This window comes from Acomys russatus, chromosome 10, assembly GCF_903995435.1.
Source record: "Acomys russatus chromosome 10, mAcoRus1.1, whole genome shotgun sequence".
Classification (NCBI taxonomy): Eukaryota; Metazoa; Chordata; class Mammalia; order Rodentia; family Muridae; genus Acomys; species Acomys russatus.
This window is the reverse complement of record NC_067146.1, coordinates 65566500-65586243: the sequence shown is the minus strand read 5'-3', so window position 1 is coordinate 65586243 and position 19744 is coordinate 65566500. Positions and strand designations below refer to the sequence as shown.

Below are 19744 nucleotides of genomic sequence, written 5' to 3'. Positions count from 1 at the left end.
ACTTGGGATGGCACTGAGATTTAAAGGCTCCCGGCCACTGCTAGTTTGTTCCTCTTGCTCTGAGCTTGCAGGTCTTCCTGGTCCTGCTGCCTCGGCTTCACCAGCAGGAACCTGACTCCCCCGAGCTGTAAAAGCCCAAAGAAACACTCTCTTTTATAAGTGGAGTTGGCCATGACATTTTATCACAGCAACAGAAAAGTAACTAATATATTCAGCTATACTTTGTTACTGAAACTTTTATAAGGAACTCTTTCCTTGTGTTCAATAAAAGAAAACTGTTTTCATAGTCCTCAGTATTTTTTCCTGGAATATCTTTTTATGCTTAGACATATATTTTGAAAGTAAGATTAATGTAAATGCCCACCCACTGTAACAGAGACTAAGATTTATATATTACAGAATGAAGAAGAAATACATGGCAGTACTCAACAAATATTTGCTGAGCACACAGTTTTTGTTTTGTCCCTTGGTCTCATGTAGCTCAAGCTGGTCTGACCTTAAATTCTTGATCCTCTTGCCTGTTTTTCCCATGTTCTAGAACTATAGGCATATGCTGCCATGACAAGCTGAATACAATCTCAACAACAGGATTTTTAAAAAGCTTTCCATTTCAGGTTTATTTTCAGTGTTTCACACAGAATATTTGTAATGTTAGTGATGTGGACACCAACAGCTTTTCAGATACAAAGTGTTGTACTTTCTGGCAAATATTTTTTCCAGACAAAATAACCAAATAAAACACAATTTCAGGAGATAGTATTATCACAGTCAACGCAAATTACAAAGCTAGCAGTGGTTAAAATCCGAAGCACTATCCCTCTAGAGAGTGGCTTTGGAGCTCTCACACTCACTGGGGAAAATGCCCCAGAAACTGCAAATTACAAAATTCACTTTGGAAAAGGGAGTTATTTTTTCCAATTTTGGCCTTTAGGTTGTTTTTAATTGCTTAAAAAATCTGGTGAGTATAGTGATGGAGATGAGAAAAGGGGCTGCAGTTTATAGCTTCAACACATCCGAAGATCCCTCAGTTAGGGAAATGGGGAAAAGCCAAGAGCAAGAATGTATTATAAATAAGAGTCTTTACTCAAGACGATCAGGGCTTGTTTCAGTTGCGCCTGTGGGAGAAGTCTTCTCACAAACGGCTTGTTTATAATGTCTTCTGTAAAATAGAGTTGACAACCTCCAGGGATTCTTCTTTTACTAAAACAATATCATAAGAGTCCATGTATTTTTCTAAAAGCTCGTCTACCTAATAAACAAAAGAACAAAAGTAAAATTAACATGCAGAGAAGGGCAAATAATTTCAATTTCAACTTCATGATATTAGAACTGTAGACTATGAATCTTCATAAAAGTGTTGAAATATAAAGATACTCTCAAATTCTTTGACTTTGTTTCTGATGAAGAATTTAATTCTTTGAGATAGGGTCTTCCTGTATAAGCTTAGCCAGGCCTTCAACCTGGTGTCTTGCCTCAGCTCTGGATGGCTGGGATGACAGGCATGCCTCTTCATGGCTGCCTTCCTCTCAGACTTACTCATGGACAGGAAGGTTTCCACAGAGAGACTTTTCTCCCTAAATGGTTTCTTTGCAGTCCACTGTTCTGACTCTGGGCAGCTTTGTACAAGGAACCCTTGGCAATGCACGGAGAGAGCTCTGATCCTCATGACTAGGGAGTGCTGCCCACTCCCACCCTGAGAATGTGACCTCCACATTTCACACAGGTCTGCGCTTCATACCTCCTCTCGTCTCACTGCTGAAGTAGGAGGAGAAGGTACTATCTCATGTGCCTATGGCAATTAATTACAATGTTTCAACCTAATTTTTAAGTTAAGAAAAACTGCAGCTCTTCATACTCACCCTGTCATTCAGATACCCAATTTTCAGAATGTGTTCAACGTTGGCTACGCCGTCTGCCATCCTTAGGTCTCCTTGGGAATCTCCCAGGAGAATGATGTTGCTGTTGTCTTTCAGTTGGTTGAAATAGTCTGTATTCTTCAAGGCACCGTCATGTTTGTTGAATACATGAATCAATTCGCCTTTGAATCCTTTCAGCACTCCCTGTTAAAAGTATTTTAAATAATACTTAAGAAAAACATTATTATATTTCTTTATGGTTATATATGTGTATGTGGGTACATGTGGCAAGGACGGCTTGGAGGGTAAGGAGACAAGTTGCAGGAGCTGGCCCTCTTCTTCTACCCTCATGACCTGAGGACCAACATCAGGCTGTCAGGCTTGGTGGGAAGCCCCTCTAAGCACTGAGCCATGTCTTTGGCTTGAAATACTAGGTTTTAAGAATTCTACTTGTTAGGGTTTTTTATATTTTGATTCTAAATAGATGTCACAATTCATCATATCTTTACATTTGTCTTTGTCTTGATCTCAAAGCCCAGAAGTCCATCACACTCAAGACAGGCGGGGAGGCCTCCAGAAAACAACATGTGCTACAGCTAGTCAAGAATTCAACTTTCACTTTTCACTTGTTTTGTTCCTGGCTAAAGGATTCCAGTTTGTGTCTTTTACTGTTTGGGTTTTTAGTTTTGTGAATTTTAATATGAACTTAGTAACTTGTTAATAGAAATCTAAGGGCATAAAATACAAATATAAAATGGAGAAATATAACAAACTAGTTCCATTAATAGCTTATCAGCATTCTGTAACTTAGTGGACGTCTACCTGATATTAATAAAGAACTTGTGAGTTTACATGACTAAACTATTTCAGACAGGATAGCAGCCCTGAGGAGTGACGTCACACTCTTACATTTTCATCAAAATCCATGAAGTTAGACACGACTTTGACATTGGAGTGGTAGACTCCAGCCTGACGGATAACTTCTTCAAGCACATCACCGATACCAGCGGAAAATATGAACACAGGGATGCTGTGCTGCTGAAGTTTACCGAAGAAGTTCTCATATCCTTCCCTGCAAGTAGAGGCAGAGTGTCAGTGAGCAAGAGCTCCCTTATTCACTTAGGAGGAAACAGCAAACGGTATTCTCATTCCGGAGCTCTTTTACCTTTGATACCTGACCTTGCTATTAGTCATAGCAGTAAAGTTAGATGTCTTTAGACTTACACTAAGCACGGATAAAATCCTAGTTCACACCCTACAGTGAAAAGCCAACTAGGGTGAACTCGCAGGCTAGCTGCCTGAGGTCCAGCTGTCCTGATCTTCCTATCAGCAGAAGAGCAGAGCAGCAAAACCTAGTTGTTTTCTTTCCTACCACTGCTCCTTCCCAAGGCCTTTTAATTACATACGTTACTTTTCTAAGTTAGTGTAGGAACTAATGGGCTTCACACAGAAGCATCACTATATTCTCTGTATGGATCCATCACTACCCTTCCTTCTCTGGATGGCCCCTTTCCTCTCTCCAAACAGTTCATCCACCGTCATGCCACACACACACAGTTAAATTTAGACAAAAGCAAATCTACTGTATTTATTCCCCCCCGTCCTCCATTTATAGCTCTTTTTCTCCATACCTCTATGTTCTTATCAAACGTATGCTTATATATAAATACACATTTATAGTTAAGGCTTCATCCTGTATATGAGAGAATACATGTGATATTTGTCTGAGCCTGGTTTATTTCTCTTAACATGATTATCTTCAGTTCCATCCATTTTCCTAAAAAAAAGACATAATCTCATTCTTATTCAATAAAAAGCTTAAAATCTGCTCTTTCTTTTTCTCTCTTTTCCAGCTACAGGTTAAATTAAGCTCTTGGAACTCTTACAAGTGAAACATTCAACTGTCTTTACTCTTGACAATTGAATCTTATCTTCTTCAAACATAATCACTTTATCCTCCCAGGGGAGGGTTATCAAGTGATAGAGGGTAGGTTAGTGGCAAAGTGAGTGATTGCTCAACATGCCGGAGGCCCCATGTTCAAACCCCAGCACAAAGGGAAGTAAAAACACCATTGCCATATTTAGCAATCAAGTTGAAAAAAGTTAAGGCTGGTTAAAAAAATACTGAAAGTAAGCTTGGTGATTTTCATACAGTTATAGTCCTCAGTGTAAATACTGTGTGTACATGTGAGTGTGTCATGCAGTACTTGTGTGTGTGTGTGTGTGTGTGTGTGTGTGTGTCGTGCAGTACTTGCTATGGAGACCACGCTGCCCTTCAACTGGCCGTCCTTTCCCTCACCTGCCTCCTGATGTCATCACAGGTTTCAACACAATGCCAAAGCCCTGAAATACTTTAACTACATGCTAAAACATTTTCCTTTCCTGTAAACAGTTTCAAAGCATGAGAATTCCAAAACTAGATTCATGCACATTTTGAAACATTCATAGTTAAAACCTTTCTGGCTTATAAATATTGCCATCAAATTCTGAATCTTTCAAAACTGTTTTCTTAAAGAATTTGAAAATCATAATTATTATATAAGTCTGTGCATTATTCTTAAAATTAAAAAAAATGGAGAAAGGAAACAAAGTATCACTTATGTCATCCAATGCTCTTACCACCCAGAGCAAATCTAACTGAAAAATAATTTTTTAAGATAAGGTTTCAGGTATCCCAAGCTGGCCTCAGATGTGCTATTTTATTCAGCACCCTCCTGCCTCTACTTCCCAAATGCTGGGATTATAGGCATGTACCATCGTGCCCAGGATTAAAAGAAAATGTTTTTAAATTTTATTTTATGTGTGTGGGTGTTTTGTGAGCAAGTATCTGTGTATCATATACATTCTTGGTGCCCATAGAGGCCAGAAAAGTGTTGGGTGGCCTGCAACAGGAGTTACAGGTTGTTGTGAGCTGTCATGTGAGTGGTGGGAATCAAACCCTAGTCTCTGGAAGAGCAGCAAGTACTCTTAACCACGCAGCCACCTCTCCAGCCCTCACCATGCCAGTTTTATTCAGTGCTAAGATCAGGGAAGGAGCTGTGGGTATGCTAGACAGGCACTCTGCTAACTGAGGTACACTCCAAAGCCCAAAAGGTCTAACCTAAAATGTTTTCCTTATCTCACCACTATTCATTTTGTGACACTGCTTTAGCTTGTTTTATGGAATAATGTGATAGTTTATTTCTGATTTAAACACATGATTGAATATATATAACAGCAGTTAATTCTGTAGGCAATACGAATGACAGAACCAGGAGACTTACTTGAGCATGACATCAGAGTCTGCCACAATCTCTTTAAGTCTGGCTTTTGGTATGCCTTGTTCAATAAGCAGCCCGTGCGACTTAGTATACCTGCAGTTTATGAGAGATATCAGTTAAATATTAAGACTACTATCTTTATTATAAAGCATTCCTGAGTGTGAGTGCTGTTCCTCACCAATGGACTTAACTCTTTGAGACAGAGGAGATTAAAATATGTGATGGTGTTCTGCCCGAATGTTGCAGCTCTCACAAACTCAGGCGCAGCGTAAATATTTCAGTAAGGAAACAAGGAAACAGCTGTGAGCCTTTCCTCAGTCTGCAGATGAAAGTCAGTCTCACTGGGCTGGCAAGCTTCCTTCTCTGTTCTGTAATAAGCTAAGTTATTCTTTTACCTGCTTGTAGCTTACATTTCCATGAAATCTCGAAGTACTGGAATGCTGCCTAGTGTAAAAGAAAAGTCCTCGGTAGGAATGTGTAGGCTGGCCTGCATTATTGCTGCACAACTAACCGCAGCAGTGCAGTGTAACGGGGCCTTTAGAACCTAGCTCCTTACAACTCTGAAAACTCCCTTCCGCCATGAGGAAGCGGGACCTTCACCTGATGACTGAATCTCCCTATAGTATTTGCAGGGACATTCCTCCCTTTCTGTCAGTTTTCTTTCTCCTTTCTTCTTGTGGGACAGCTTAATGCTAGAAAGCCCCGATGGGCTTGTACTTACTATGCAGCCTAGGGCAGCCTCAAACTTGAAGAAATCCCTCTGCCTCAGCTTTCTAACTTCTGGGGTTACAGGTGTGGAAACCAGATTGCCTCTGTGCTGGAGCTTATTCCATCCCCAGGTAAACCGAACTGCAAAACAGTCATTTCTCCACACAGAAATCAATCTTTTTAAGTATCCAAAATTGCTCCAGTTTTGATTCTCCGGGCAGGCAGAGAACATCTGTCATTTAATGCACACACAGGTCAACTGTCCATGCTGCCTGACAGATCCTGGGAATATTCTTGGTGCAGTGTGGAGCCCAGCTGTTTTCTTTGTACTTAGGGCATGTCCTGTTCTAACAAGCCTTAAAACAAACATCTGGCTTTTTAACGTACATGCCTGACTTTTTACTTACTCTCACTGTGTGCCATCTTAAGACAAGCCACAGGCTGTTAATCCACCATGGTGACTCCTAAGTTTTTCTGTATTCATTATCTGTGTATCTATTTGTATACATTAAAGGAGGAAATCAGCACTTGCATGCTCCCGGTGCGCACGGTGCACTCACCACTCTACCATGTAAGGGAACTTCTCTTCCACAGTGAGAACAGGATCGACTTCAATAGCATAGTACTGCTCCTTCAACTGCAGCAACTAGAAAGCAACGAGTAACTCTGTTGTGAAGAGTATACAGTTTTGTCACTTACCTAATTATTATAGAAAACAATGTAACAATAAAAAACAAAGGAAGCCTATAAGCTACTTTTCAGTAAAAAAATTAATATTGGAGACGGTTTGGACTTCATTTGCATATAATTAGATACAACTGCAGAAGCTACCTTACTCCCAAGCCAGCAAAGCAATGGGACCAAGTACTCCTTCAGAATGTCATTAGGAAAACTGTGCTGTTTATGTTCAGGCTCCGTCCTGCTGCGCTGTGGTGCTGGGGACTGACTGTAAAGCAGGCACAAGTTAGGCAAATGATCTCACTGACTGCCACTGAGCTACTGCACAGCCCTAGTTTTACCTCGTATTTTGGGTGGAGTTCTTTGCTAAGTTACCCAGGTGGCCTTGAACCTTTACATCTTTCTGCCTCAGTCTAACTAGTGGGGCTACAGGCCTGAACTACCAGACCTGACAAATTTAGTCCTGAAATCTAGGTAATTAATTTTGTTGGGTACCAGGAGTTGCTCTGTTAAGACAGAGGCAGGTACCCCGGGAACACCCTGATCATTTTATCAGGACAAATCACTAGGAGACCAAAGTGCCTTTGCCTTCCCAGGTAATGTAAGGACCCAGGGTGTGCTAATAACAACTTCTAACTCTGGCTGCGCTGCAATGGCCGCACACCCTGCAGTCCTTGCTCCCGGGAGGTTGAGGAAAGGGAAACAGGAGTTCCAGGTATTCTTCAGCTAGCCAATGAGTTCAAAGCCAGACTGGGCAAAATGAGACCCTGTCCTGAAGAAAAAAGCTAAGATAGATTTCATTTGATATTGAATGCTTATTATGTGCCAGATGGCTAAAACATTTACCCATATTCATTTCACTTCTTTTGGGGGGTAGGGGTGCATGGAGGACAGGGCTCACCATGTAGATAAGGCTAGCCTTAAACTTGAAACTGGCTTCGCTCAGGACCTCAATCTGGGATTACATATGTATGCCATCATACCTAGCTTCTGATACTCATTCCTGTCTGAAAAAAAAAAAAAAAAAAAAAAAACAAAACCCCAAAACCTAATCAGCTGAGGCAATGAAGGACTTAACTATCTATGCATTTGTAATGATTTGATATTTACCTTTTTTCGACATTCATCTGTAACAAGCTTACAGTTGTCAATGATATCTAGGGAGAGAGGGGGCGGGGGGAGACAACACAGGCATTAATGAAAAGATTCTGGTTGCAGCTACTACTACTAAAGATACCTTGCCTCTTTTATTTTTAAGAGCCAAGTCAATTACTGTGGTTATTGCAATTTTGACCTCAATGTTGTAATTAAAATTGCATGTCTACAGGAGATAACGGTTCCAAAACCTGAGATTTAGTAATTCTTTACAAATACTACTGAGCTAGGCAGCTCAAAATCTTCAAGCAATCAAGTATATACTATTTCCATTTTCATCTTCCTTTTTAATAAATAGAAGCAACAAATACATCATGAGGTTTATGATTTTCCATTTCAATTTTGAGACAGGATATGTTGGGTAGTTTTTGTTGATGGGACATAAATTGCAGTCACCCGGAAGAGGGAACCTCCAGTGAGGAACTGCATCCAGTAGACTGGCCTGCCTCCACGTCTGTGGGGCATTTTTCTTGGTTAGTGATTGATGGGAGAAGGCCAGTCCATTGTGGGTGAGTTTGTGTACTCCTGACAAGGTGGTCCTGGGTAGTTTAAGAAAGCAGCCAGTTAGCCTCCATGCTTTCTGCCTCAGTTCTGGCCTTGGCTTCCCTCAATGATGGCTTGTGATGGGAAAGCCAAATGAACCCATTCTTTCCCAAAGCTTGTTTTGTTCTCTGTTTTAGAAAGAACAGAGGCCAAGCTAGGACATAAGGTATCATCTAGCCCAGGGTGAATTTGAATTTAGGGTCCTTCTGACTCCACTGTCTCATTGTTGGGATTCCAGGCGAGAGCCAATTATACCTCCCCAGTTTATGCCGTCTTAGAGACTCAACTCAGGGCTTCATGCATGGAAAGCCACCACTCCACCAGCTGAGCTACATCCCTGGCCACGAAGGTGCCATTTTCTTCAGGATAATACCTCATGTGAAAATAATCAGTGGCATTTTAGTGTATGTCCTCTCAAAGCGTTATTTACTATTAGTGAGTTGGGTAAGATGAGAGTCAAGTTAAATCTAGCTCTTTTCAATTCATGTTGTCTTCTGCATTTTTCACACAATTAAAACTCCATAAATACCATTCACAATGATTGTACAGTCTCTGGTATGTGGGTGGGGCAAAATTAATACTATTTTTCTAGTGTTAAATTGTTCTTAGTTGCCTTCCAAGCTGTTATCCTTATAAATAATTTCATTTTGTATTGTCAGAAGTCAAGGTCAGGCCTTTACACTTGCTATACTAGGGTCTCTGCATGAGTTCCTTCTCCTCTCCAGGAGTCTGCTTGACTTCGACTGACAAGGCAAGCAAATTAAACTCTTTCCTCCCCAGGTTGCTTTTGGTCTTGGTGTTTACAGTAGCAACAGAAACCCAACTAATAAACAACATTTGATAAACTTTTTTTTTTTTAAGGTTATCTCAAAATGTAAAAACCTTTCAAGTATTTCTTGGGTAAAATATGACTATAAACAGTGAGAAATATTTGAAGTCTTCATCCATTCCCTTTACTTCTAAAAGCAGATATGAAAATAGTCATTCACATAGGATGAATAAAAACAGTTCCTCAAAATATAACAAGAAAAAGCAAGGTTCTTCACTTCCAACATCAAGAAAAGAAGAAGAAGAAGAAGAAGAAGAAGAAGAAGAAGAAGAAGAAGAAGAAGAAGAAGAAGAAGAAGAAGAAGAAGAAGAAATAGAAGAAGAAAAACAACAACGACAACAACAACAACCATCTCATTGATAAATATTCTGATTGCATCCATTTACTTAACGGTATCACACTTACTATGACATGTTGGGCATCTTTTCCCATTGTAGGAAAACCTACTTAGTGTCATATCAAAGTCTGTTATTATCTGTGAGAAAAAGGAGAAGGCAAAATTGTAACCAAGCCCATCACAATCATACAGCTGAGGTTCCCAGGAAGTTCCTCATCTAACCCATGCAACACACAGATTTGATTGATTGTTTTTTTTTTCAATTAAAAATTGTTTTTTCAATTAAAAATTATCTGTGGCTGGGTGTACTGGAACATTCCTCTAATCACAGAACTGGGGATGCAGAGGAAAACAGATCTCGGTAGTTTGAGGCCAGCCTGGTTTACAAAGTGAGTTCTAGGACAGGCAGGATTGTTAAACAGAGAAACTGTCTTGAAAACAACAACAGCAACAAAACAAAATGAAACAAAATGTGTGTGTGTGTAAATGTGAGTGCACCATGCTCTGGTAGGTGTGTAGGCCAGAGGGTAACTCCCAGGAGTTGGTTCTTGCCTTCCACCTTGCTAAGGCAGTTTCTGCTACCCTGCTCTGGATACCACTTAAAGAGGTAATAAATTAGCTTTCAGGCAGTTAAAATAGCAAAGGAATTCTTATAATGAAGTTGGAATAATTAGCTTCCTCAGGTGCTTCCCATTTAGCCTGTTATGCTATACTTAAAAAAGAGTAAGCTTGAGCCTGGGATGATGTCTGCCATGATTCTAGCACCTCAAAGTTGGAAGCAAACAGAAACCCAACAAACAACAACAAAGTATAAAAATCCCAGACCAATAGTGAGATAAACTTGTAAAACCCAACTATCCCTCATAAGGTTACATTTGAATTTGACAATGACTCAGTTAATTAAAATATAGAATAACTTGAAACTCTACTCTTTTAAGTATGACTCCTGAAATGGTTTACAAATGTGTATAGTGTTAGTTACCTTAGAACATAACACAAACAAACAAAACAAAACGCCATCTCCATTACTAAAATTTTATCAACACAGAAGCTTAATAAATTTGCTTTTCCCTGCAGTTACTAGGAACTGGACCCATGGCTTATCGAAACCCTGAAGCACTCTATCACTAACCCAAGACTCATGAGTTTGCTTCAACTTTTCTTTTTAATTGGCTTAATTTTGTCTTGTTTGTGTGTTTGGTTTTTCAAGCAAGGGTTTCTCTGTGTAGCCTTGGCTGTTCTGGGCTCACTTTGTGGACCAGGCTGGCCTTGAACTCACAGCGATCCACCTGCCTCTGCATCCCAAGTGCTGGGATTAAAGGTGTGCACCATCACCTCCTGGCTTTGGCTTAATTTTTTATAAAAATATTTTCATCGTAATCTTCCCCTTCCTCAACTCTTGCTAGATCCTCCCCACCTCCATGCTTTTGTTCTCTCTCCCTCTCCCAGCTCCAAACAAACAAATCAAAGAGAAAAAAAGTATCAAACCAAGCCCAAACCATACAGCCTGCTTTGTGTTGCCAGGTACTCCTGCGTTGGGGCCTGCCCTGGAGTGTGGCTGACAGGCCACTCATCCCTCCACTGGTAGGAACTCTTTTTCCACCTGCTATCACTTGCAAATCTGCTTCAATGTTTTAAAAGCTTAAATCACCTGAAGTTTGGCAGCACCTCCTTTAATGAGACCACAGATAATTTCTTCTACTCTTGTAGGGTTCTTGATACGAACTGAGCTTTTCTGAAATTCTGGCATCTAAAAAAGTGAACAGAAATGATCAACTTTTACTCACTTTTCCCAGTACCTTTGGCATCAAGAAGCTTGTATTAAGAAGTATAAACATGTTGAGGCATTATTTAAAAGATACCAGTCACCATACCAAGTTGCCATTTATATATGCAAAAAAATTTAAAACAAAAACCTAGTTTCCAACTAGAAAATTAAGATAAAATTACATAGCATGGCAGTGCACGTCTGTAATGCATCCTGGGTGTTGAGTCAGGAGGATCCTGGGATTAAGAACAGCTAAACCTAACAGCAAATCTAATAAGAGTAAAACCCTATATTTATGGTTCACTTACCTTAATAGAAGGTATAATTTTCTTATTCAGTTATACAGGTTATGTGCTTCTCAAAATTTATAGATCATAAAAAACCGTTCCTTGAATCCTAGAGAATATTTGAATTTAATGATACAGTTACTTCTTGTAAGGAACTTTTGCTTAAGATTTAATTTGTCTGTGGTGGTGCCCGCTTTTAACCTCATCACTTAGAAGGCAGAAGCAGGGAGATCTCCGAGTTCAAGGCTAGTCTGGTCTACATAGCAGTTTCAGGCCAGCCAGGGCTATATTGTGAGACTTTGTCTTAGAAAACAAAATGAAAATTACACTGGGGTACTCCTTACAGCCCCACTTACTGAGCAGGTGGAGGTAAGCAGACCACTTGAGCACAGATGTTTGAGGCTAGCCTTGACAACATAGATGGCCACAGTTTTAAAAATTAATTAAAACTTAAAACTAAAGCATGTGAGAAAATACAAATGGTGTAATAGCACACCACACTTTGTAAGATAAGCATTGTGCTGGATAGTTCTATGTCACCTTGACACATGCTAAAGTCATCTAAGAGGAGGGAGCCTCAATTAAGAAAATGCCTCCAGAAGCCCAATGCTCTATCCATTGTTCCACAGAATGCAAATCAAAGTGACTCTGAGATTCCATCTTACACCTGCTAGAATGGCTAAGACTGAAAATTCAAGTGACGGCACAAGCTGGCAAGGATGTGAAAAGGGGGGAACACTTCCCCATTGCTGGTGGGAGTGCAAACTTGTACAACCACTTTCAAAATAAAAATGGTGCTTTCTTAGAAAATTGGAGATAGTTCTATCTCAAGACCCAGCCATACCATTTCTGGACATATACCCAAAAGGTGCTCCGCCATACAACAAGGACATTTGTTCAACTATGTTCACGGCATCATAGCCAGAATCTGGAAACAACTTAGATGTCCCCAACTGAAGAATGGATAAAGAAACTGTGGTACATTTACACAATGGAATACTATTTAGCTATTATAAACAAGGAAATCTTGAAATTTGCAGGCAAATGGGTGGAACTAGAAAGGATCATCATGAGTGAGATAACCCTGACCCAGAAAGACACACATGGTATGTGCTCACTTATAAGCAGATATTAGCCATATAGCACAGGATAACTATACAAAATTCACAGACCCAAAGAAGCTAAGTAACAAGGAGGCCCCAAAAGAGGGGACATAGAACAGACAGTGGAAGAGGAAGTAGAGAGGGAACTGGATAGGAGAGAGTGTGGGGAAGGAATGGGGGCGGCGCAGATGTGGGGAGTACGGAGGGGAGGATTGAGGGTCTGGAGAGAAAAGGGAAACCGAAGTGTGGGCAGGGCACATCACTTAGACAGCTTCCAACTGAAAGATGGAGACCTGTGACAGGGTAGGCTACAGGGAGGATATGGGGATGTCTCTAGCTGAGCCTCCTAGGAGCGGGGGACATGGAGACTGAGGAGGCCACCTTCTAGCCAGGCAGGAGTTATAGTGGTGAGAGGGGAGCACCAATCCACTTACAAAACCTTTGACCTAGAATTTACCCTGCCTAAAAGATATGCAGAGATGAAGAGAGCAGAGACTGAGGGAATAATCAACCAATGACTGGCCCAACCTGAGGCCCTCCCCATGGGAGAGAGCCAACCCCTGTCACCAACCCTGATACTCTGCCATGCTTACAGACAGGACCCTAACTTTAAAAACAGTTCTCAAAGAGGCCAACAGCTGGCCAGACAGATGCTGAGAGTCACAGCCAAGTATTAGGTGGAGCTCGGGGAGTCCTCTGGAAGAGTGGGAGGGAAGGGTAGAAGGACCCAGAGGGGACAAGAACGCTGCAAGAAGACCAACAGAATGAACTAACATAGACCCATTGGGGCTTACAGAGACGGAAGCACCAACCAACCTAGGTCCCCTATACATATGTAACGGATGGGCAGTTTGATCTTCGTGTGGGTCCCCTAGTAGTTGATTGGGTGCTGTCTATGACTGACATGGACTCTGTTGTCTGCTTTTGATCACTTCACCCTAACCGGGCTGTTTCGCCTAGCCTCACTGGATGAGGAGGAACTTAGTCCTGATGGATTTGATGTGCTGGGGTGGGTTGGTGGGGGGTAAGGGCTCCCTTTTTCTGAGGACAAGGGGAAGGGGGAAGGTGTGGAGGAGGGACAGGGAGGAGAGGAGGGAGGGGGCTGCAACTGGGATGTAAATAAATTATATAATGTCTCCATCAGATTGGCTATAGGAAAGCCTATAGGGCATTTTCCTAATAAGCAATCGATGTGGGAAGGCCTAGCCCATTGTGAGAGGTACCATCCCCGGGCTGGTGCTCCTGGGTTCCATAATAAAGCAAGCTGAGCAGGCCAATAAACAGCATGCCTACAGTAACTGCATCAGCTCCTGTCTCGAGGCTCCCGCCCTGTGTGAACTCCTGCCCTCATGGCTTTTGATGAACAGTTAGTTATATGGACCTGTCAGCTAAACAGACCCTTTCCTCCCCCAGTTGCTTTTGATCATCGATATTTTATCGCAGCAATAGTAGCCCTAACTAAAACAAACATTAAAGATTAAAGCAAACATTTCATTTGAATTCATATTTACATTATAAAATATTACTAGGCAGAAAAATATTACATAATTATTTGTTTAAGTTTTTGTACAGATAATTAAAATAGCTCTAAAATTTGAAAAGTTGCTCTAAGATAATTGATTCTTTTCCTTGTACTATTTCCCAAATAATTAACTAATTGTTCTTAGCATAAGAACAGATTTTTTTCAAGGTAATATAACTACCAGAAAGTACCCAGAGCTTACAGAGATTTTTAGGGTTATCAACAATTCTATATTAGGGGCCAGTTTTTGTTTGCACCCTATCACGGGTTGAAGGAAACTGAGAGAGGATTATCAGCTTCAGGCAACACGATGCGAGCACAGCAATGTCTTGGACAGTGTCACAGAAAGTCATGATCATTTCACACTAAGATATACAGCAAGAGCAAAACGTTCCTTAGAAGAAATAACCCTATCACAAAATTCAGTATTCTCTGGGATTCTGTTTTGATCAATAGGAAACAATCAGTGTGTCAAGTTATGACTGGACATAGTGTGCAGCGGATGGCAGCCTTCTCTCCACTGTTTTCAACAATACTAACACAGTTCATGAAAACGCTACTCTTAGATTTTCATTTCAAGAGAATCTGACCCGATTAAGTCAATCAAGTCCCACACTGTTCCTACATATACACCAGAGTTAAAAAGGTAACAACAAAATCCCCAGACCAAAAGGCCAGAACATTTCCCAAAGACTGGAAGATAATAGCAGCAGTATATAGAAACGGGAAAAACATTCAAATACTGTTCATGAAATAGCTACATTTCTTTACTTTTTTTTTTTCTGTGGGGTGGGGGAGAGGAAAGATGCTGAGAATCAAGTCCTAAATTCGTGAGTTCTTCTTCTATCTCTATAGCCCTTACACACTTAGTTTTAAAAGCCATATCTTAAAACAAATCACTTGCAATATATCAAACCTTGGATCCTTTTAACCTAACCAGACCTCAGGAGTGTCAAGAAGGGGAGGGGGAGATGGCTTAGTCCATAAAGTCCTCACAACACTTGATGAGTTGGGATCCCCGGGCTTGCTAAGTAGCAACCCTAGCAGAATCCGTAAGCCTTGGATTCAGTGACAGACCATGGTTTAAAAATAAAAAAATGGGGCTGGAGAGATGGCTCAGTGGTTAAGAGCACGGCCTGTTCAATTCCCAGCAAGCACATGGTGGTTCACAACCACTCATAATGTGATCTAATTCCCTATGCTGGTGTGCAGCTGTACATGCAGACAGAACACTGTATACATAATAATAAATAAATGAATCTTAAAAAAAATAAAAACGTGGGGAGCAATAGAGGATGGTACCCAGTGTTGACCTCCACATGAATGCATATACAAAGACCACAGTCCCTAAGGCTCAATGGATTAAAAGTTTTATAATGGGGTAAAGGTTATTGAAATATTTATTTAACAATATTTTCAGTAGATAAGATGAGAATTAATTGGTACATTTCTTTCTTACTTCATTCACCTGTATGCTTACAAAAAAAAAAAAAAATGCTGCGTGCCTACTTCGTGATGCACTCTCTAGGGAACACGGAAGGGTGGGTGATGTAGATATAAGAAATACTGTGGCTCATGGGTAGAGTCTCAGCCTAACACCTATAAAACCTTGGGCTTAATCCCAGCAAAAGAAGAAAGGAAGAAACCTGCAGATTAAAACGACTTAGAGATATACCACATTCCTTGGCTGATTCCCACAAACAGTTTAAGCTGATGTGTATGAATCAAATATTACAGGGCTCATTAAAATGTACATTTTTATGGCTTCATGTACTAGTTAAATAAAGAACAAAAGATTTATTTATTTACGATCTGGCATACCTTGTGTAGGTTAAGCTGGCCTTGAATTTGTGGCTCCCCTCCCCTCTAGAACACTGGGATTGCAGGTACATGCTACCACTCCTGGTTCTAAAGACTTTTATCATGGGGAATATGGAATGTTATGGTATTTCGCCTCCAATGTACAGAGGCGACATGCTCCTCCCATGGCCACAGTACCACTGTATACAGAAGACAGCTGCTTCCTGTGTGCTATCAGGAACTTCACACACCTTTGTCACACATAAAGTTGGTAGTTGCATACTGTTTCTTTACATAATGGTCTCATGTAGCCCAGTTGGCTTCAAACTAATTATGTAGCCAAGAATAAACTTGAATTCCTGACCCACCTGTTTCTACCACCTCTCCAGCCCTGAGATTACAAGCAGAGACCACCACATCTGGGTTTTATGCAGTGATGGCGACTGAACTGAGAGCTGCCTGTATGTTTCATAAGCACTCTCTCTGATCAACATCCTCAGCCATTTTGTACCCTTTCTTTTTTTTTTTTTTATTAATTTATTCTTGTTACATCTCAATGTTTATCACATCCCTTGTATCCTCCCATTCCTCCCGCCCCCATTTTCCCATTATTCCCCTCCCCTATGACTGTTCCTGAGGGGGATTACCTCCCCCTATATATTCTCATAGGGTATCATTGTACCCTTTCTTTTTCTTAAATTTCTTTTTACATCTGATTGCCTGACCTGCCAGCCTCCCCATCCATCCATATATCCATCCATCTCTCTATCTAGTCATGTGTGTGTGTGTAGGTTAGAGAACAACTTTTAGAGGGGTCAATTCTTTCCTTCTACCACATGGGTCCCAGGGATTGAACTCAAGTGCCATACTTGGTGGCAAAAGCCCTCATCCCTGAGCCTTTTCAGTGATGCTGAGTGCCTATCCCTTTAAAACAGACTTAAAATATTTCCTTCTGAATGGCTTAAATATAAGAGTGCCAAGGAATATAGAACAGAATGAGAACGTGGCTGTGGTAGAGCAGGCCTGTGATCTCAGCCCTCAGGAGATAGAGGCAGGACCGGAGCTCAAGCATTGATGGCTACAGAGTGAGCTCAACCAGCCTGGCTGCATGAGACCCAGCCTCAAAAAGGAAACCCCAAACCAAAGAACCAAACCAAGAAGGAAGAGCAAGGTGCACATAATGCTAGGCATGGCGCCACATACTTGTCTTCCCAGTATGTGAGCATTACAGTTGCCATGAGGCTACTCCTGATGGTGAGATATGGACCCTTGAGATATATACACAGTGAGACTCTATCTTCAAACAAAGTCAACGAAAACTTAAACCAAACCAAACCAACAATAAAACCGTCCCCAGAATCTTGCCATCAGTTTATGTTAAAAACTAGAAAATGTATCACATTTCAAGCAAAATAATTTCGGTTACTTGAGAGTCAACTCAATATGTGCTTGAGATTTTATTCTGTGTGCCAAGTATTATGTAGGAAGTTCCTACATAAGATTCCAGTCACATTATTACATAGTTGCAGAGAGAAGAGTGGAGAAGGTTCACCCTTTACAGGTGGAGCTGGATGTATTTGCATACCCACCATTTTCAAATGGACAGCAGACTCCTGATTAGTCATTTCTTGGTTATCCAATCTTCTGGATTTCCCCAGGTGATGTCACAGCAAGAGAGAGGGAAAAAAGGTACATGTGACACACTTACATTCGAGGCTCTTAATGTATGCTAATGACACAGGAAGATGGCATTTCAGTATGATTTAAATACCAAGGGGTTGCAGGCATCATGCTCAGCAAGGGATTTCCTCTATTAAGCAAAGCTTAGGATGAAAATATGTTACCAAGAGCTGGAAACTCTCTTCTAAGAACTAAAGTAGTACTAGCTAAGTTTGAATAAGGAGTCAAAAGGAAGGATATGTACATCTGCAGTAGCATACTTTACTGGAAGATTTGTCAAAAAACCCCAAACAAACAAACAAACAAACAAAACAAAAAAACAACCAAACAACCCAACAAAAAAACCAAACCAAACAAAAAAGACAGGATCTCACTCAGTAGTCCAGTCATCCCTTAAAGTCCTGGGGATGCCCCTGCCTCAGCCTCCTTCTGTTCTGGAATTATAGGTGTGAGCAGCTATGTATGGCTTTGCAAAGATACTGTATCAATACCCCCTCTACACAGAGGGAGAAAAGTGTATTGGCTGTGCCAATTCCACAAAGGAATTAAAATAAAAGAAACATAGTATACAAAAGTATTTTTCTTTAAAAATTTTCTAAAATATTTACTTAATCAACCCCGTTGTCTCTAATGAGTGTTGCCCATATATGGATGTGTATGGCGTCATCATCAACTGGAGTACGGGAGTTTACCCGTGGTTAAGTACATAAAGCAAAGTGGCCTCCTTCAGCAGCCATCAACTGTAAATAGCCCCTCAGCCAGAGGTGAGGCTGAGGGAGCCTTCCCGCTTTGTGCTAAATTTCCTTATGTTAAAATCGTCCTTCATGTGTAAACCTGTGTGGTGCTTGCACTTAGCATAGGGTTTGGGACCAAGCCAGTACACAGTGCTTGTTGAATGGAATGAACAGTTTTAGGAGGCTGCTGGGTGAAGTTTATATCATTAAATCAGAGAAACTATCCTTTATCATTGTTCTGCTTTTGTACTGGTTTGTCCTATATAGATCTCGGAGAAAATTGCTAATTTTTTTCCATAATGACTTGGCTTTTACTTTACTCCAGGTAAATAAAAATTTAATTGATAAAGAACTTTGTTTTAGAAGAGCCACTAAGGGCTGGCGGTGGAGCTCAGTGGTAGAGACTTGCCTAGAGTGCACTTGTGGACTTGGTCTTCAGCACAGCAACAACAACAAAAAATAAAGATTAAGAAAAAAGTCAGTGGGGGCTGAAGGAGACACCTTAGCCATCAAAAATGTGAACTGCTCTTGGCAGAGGACCCAGTTGCATCTCCAACACCCACATCAGGCAGTTTACAACTGACTATAAATTTAGTTCCAGGGGATCTGATATGGCCTTCTAGGGCTCCTACAGACACTTTAAAATAATAAAAATAAATATGTTTATTTTTAAAGGAAAAAGTCAGTGTTAATAAAAGATGGTCTTATGCATCTTCAAATAATGATGGTTCTTAAACTATCACAAACAAAACAAGGATCCATAAAAGATTTGACTACGGCCAGCTTTCTTCCACCATCCCTCTTCTCCTTGACAGAGTTTTGATATACCGTGCTGGCTGCCTCCAAATCAGTGGCAATTCTTCTGCCTTACTGTTCCAATTATTGAGATTGTAGGCAATCAAGCACCACACTCTGGCCTTTAGTAAGCCACATGTGCTCTGCTAATGTCAACCCAGGAGCTTTCCTTCTCCCAGTGCTCACCAGGGTGCCCGATTTTACCTTCCACTCATCAAAGTAAACCAGTGTGAACGTGAAACTGCAGTTCCACACCTCACTGTCAGACCTGTGTCGTTACGAAAGTGTAGACACACACCAAGATATAGACGGCAGCATTCTGGGTCTATATGAAAGAAGACACTGAACACCAGAGCAGAGTATTTTTAACCAACAGTCTTGTAAGCCTATACCCGGTGTATACAAAGTTCTCGCTTGCTCTGCCAATGTCATCTGGGGCAGCTACTTCAAGAGGAGAGCTGCTGGAAAAAAAACACATCAACTACAGAAGGCACATTCAAAAATAGAAAGCTCTATCCTTGAACTATGAACTATTTTTGAAGGAAGTTTTAAAGCCTTTACACTTGGAATCTTGAAATACGAACTAGAAAACTTTGAAAACTAGAAGCAATTGCCTTGTGTACTTTAAGGTGTCTAATGGTGCTAACATGGGGATGTGTAGAACAAAGTGAAAGAATGAAGCAAGAGGT

At 40.8% G+C, this 19744-nt stretch overlaps 1 protein-coding gene across 2 annotated transcripts in view; it reads right to left on the bottom strand.

The window, feature by feature from the left end:
* Positions 1–1127: 1127 nt before the first annotated feature.
* The window catches only part of Nt5c3a (5'-nucleotidase, cytosolic IIIA), a 42452-nt gene continuing 23835 nt past the window's right edge, over positions 1128–19744 (bottom strand). Inside the window, exons 1-9 of one of the 2 annotated variants that reach the window (XM_051152298.1) lie at positions 17436–17490; positions 11018–11116; positions 9435–9504; positions 7613–7659; positions 6385–6470; positions 5120–5209; positions 2766–2928; positions 1860–2060; positions 1128–1249 (exon numbers count right to left, since the gene is read on the bottom strand). In XM_051152298.1, the coding sequence (XP_051008255.1) occupies positions 1148–1249; positions 1860–2060; positions 2766–2928; positions 5120–5209; positions 6385–6470; positions 7613–7659; positions 9435–9504; positions 11018–11116; positions 17436–17471 (894 nt within the window). In that variant the 5' untranslated portion in view covers positions 17472–17490 and the 3' untranslated portion in view covers positions 1128–1147. Of the gene's footprint in view, positions 1250–1859; positions 2061–2765; positions 2929–5119; positions 5210–6384; positions 6471–7612; positions 7660–9434; positions 9505–11017; positions 11117–17435; positions 17491–19744 lie in introns of those variants that run through there. The other variant, XM_051152297.1, reaches the window with a different exon arrangement.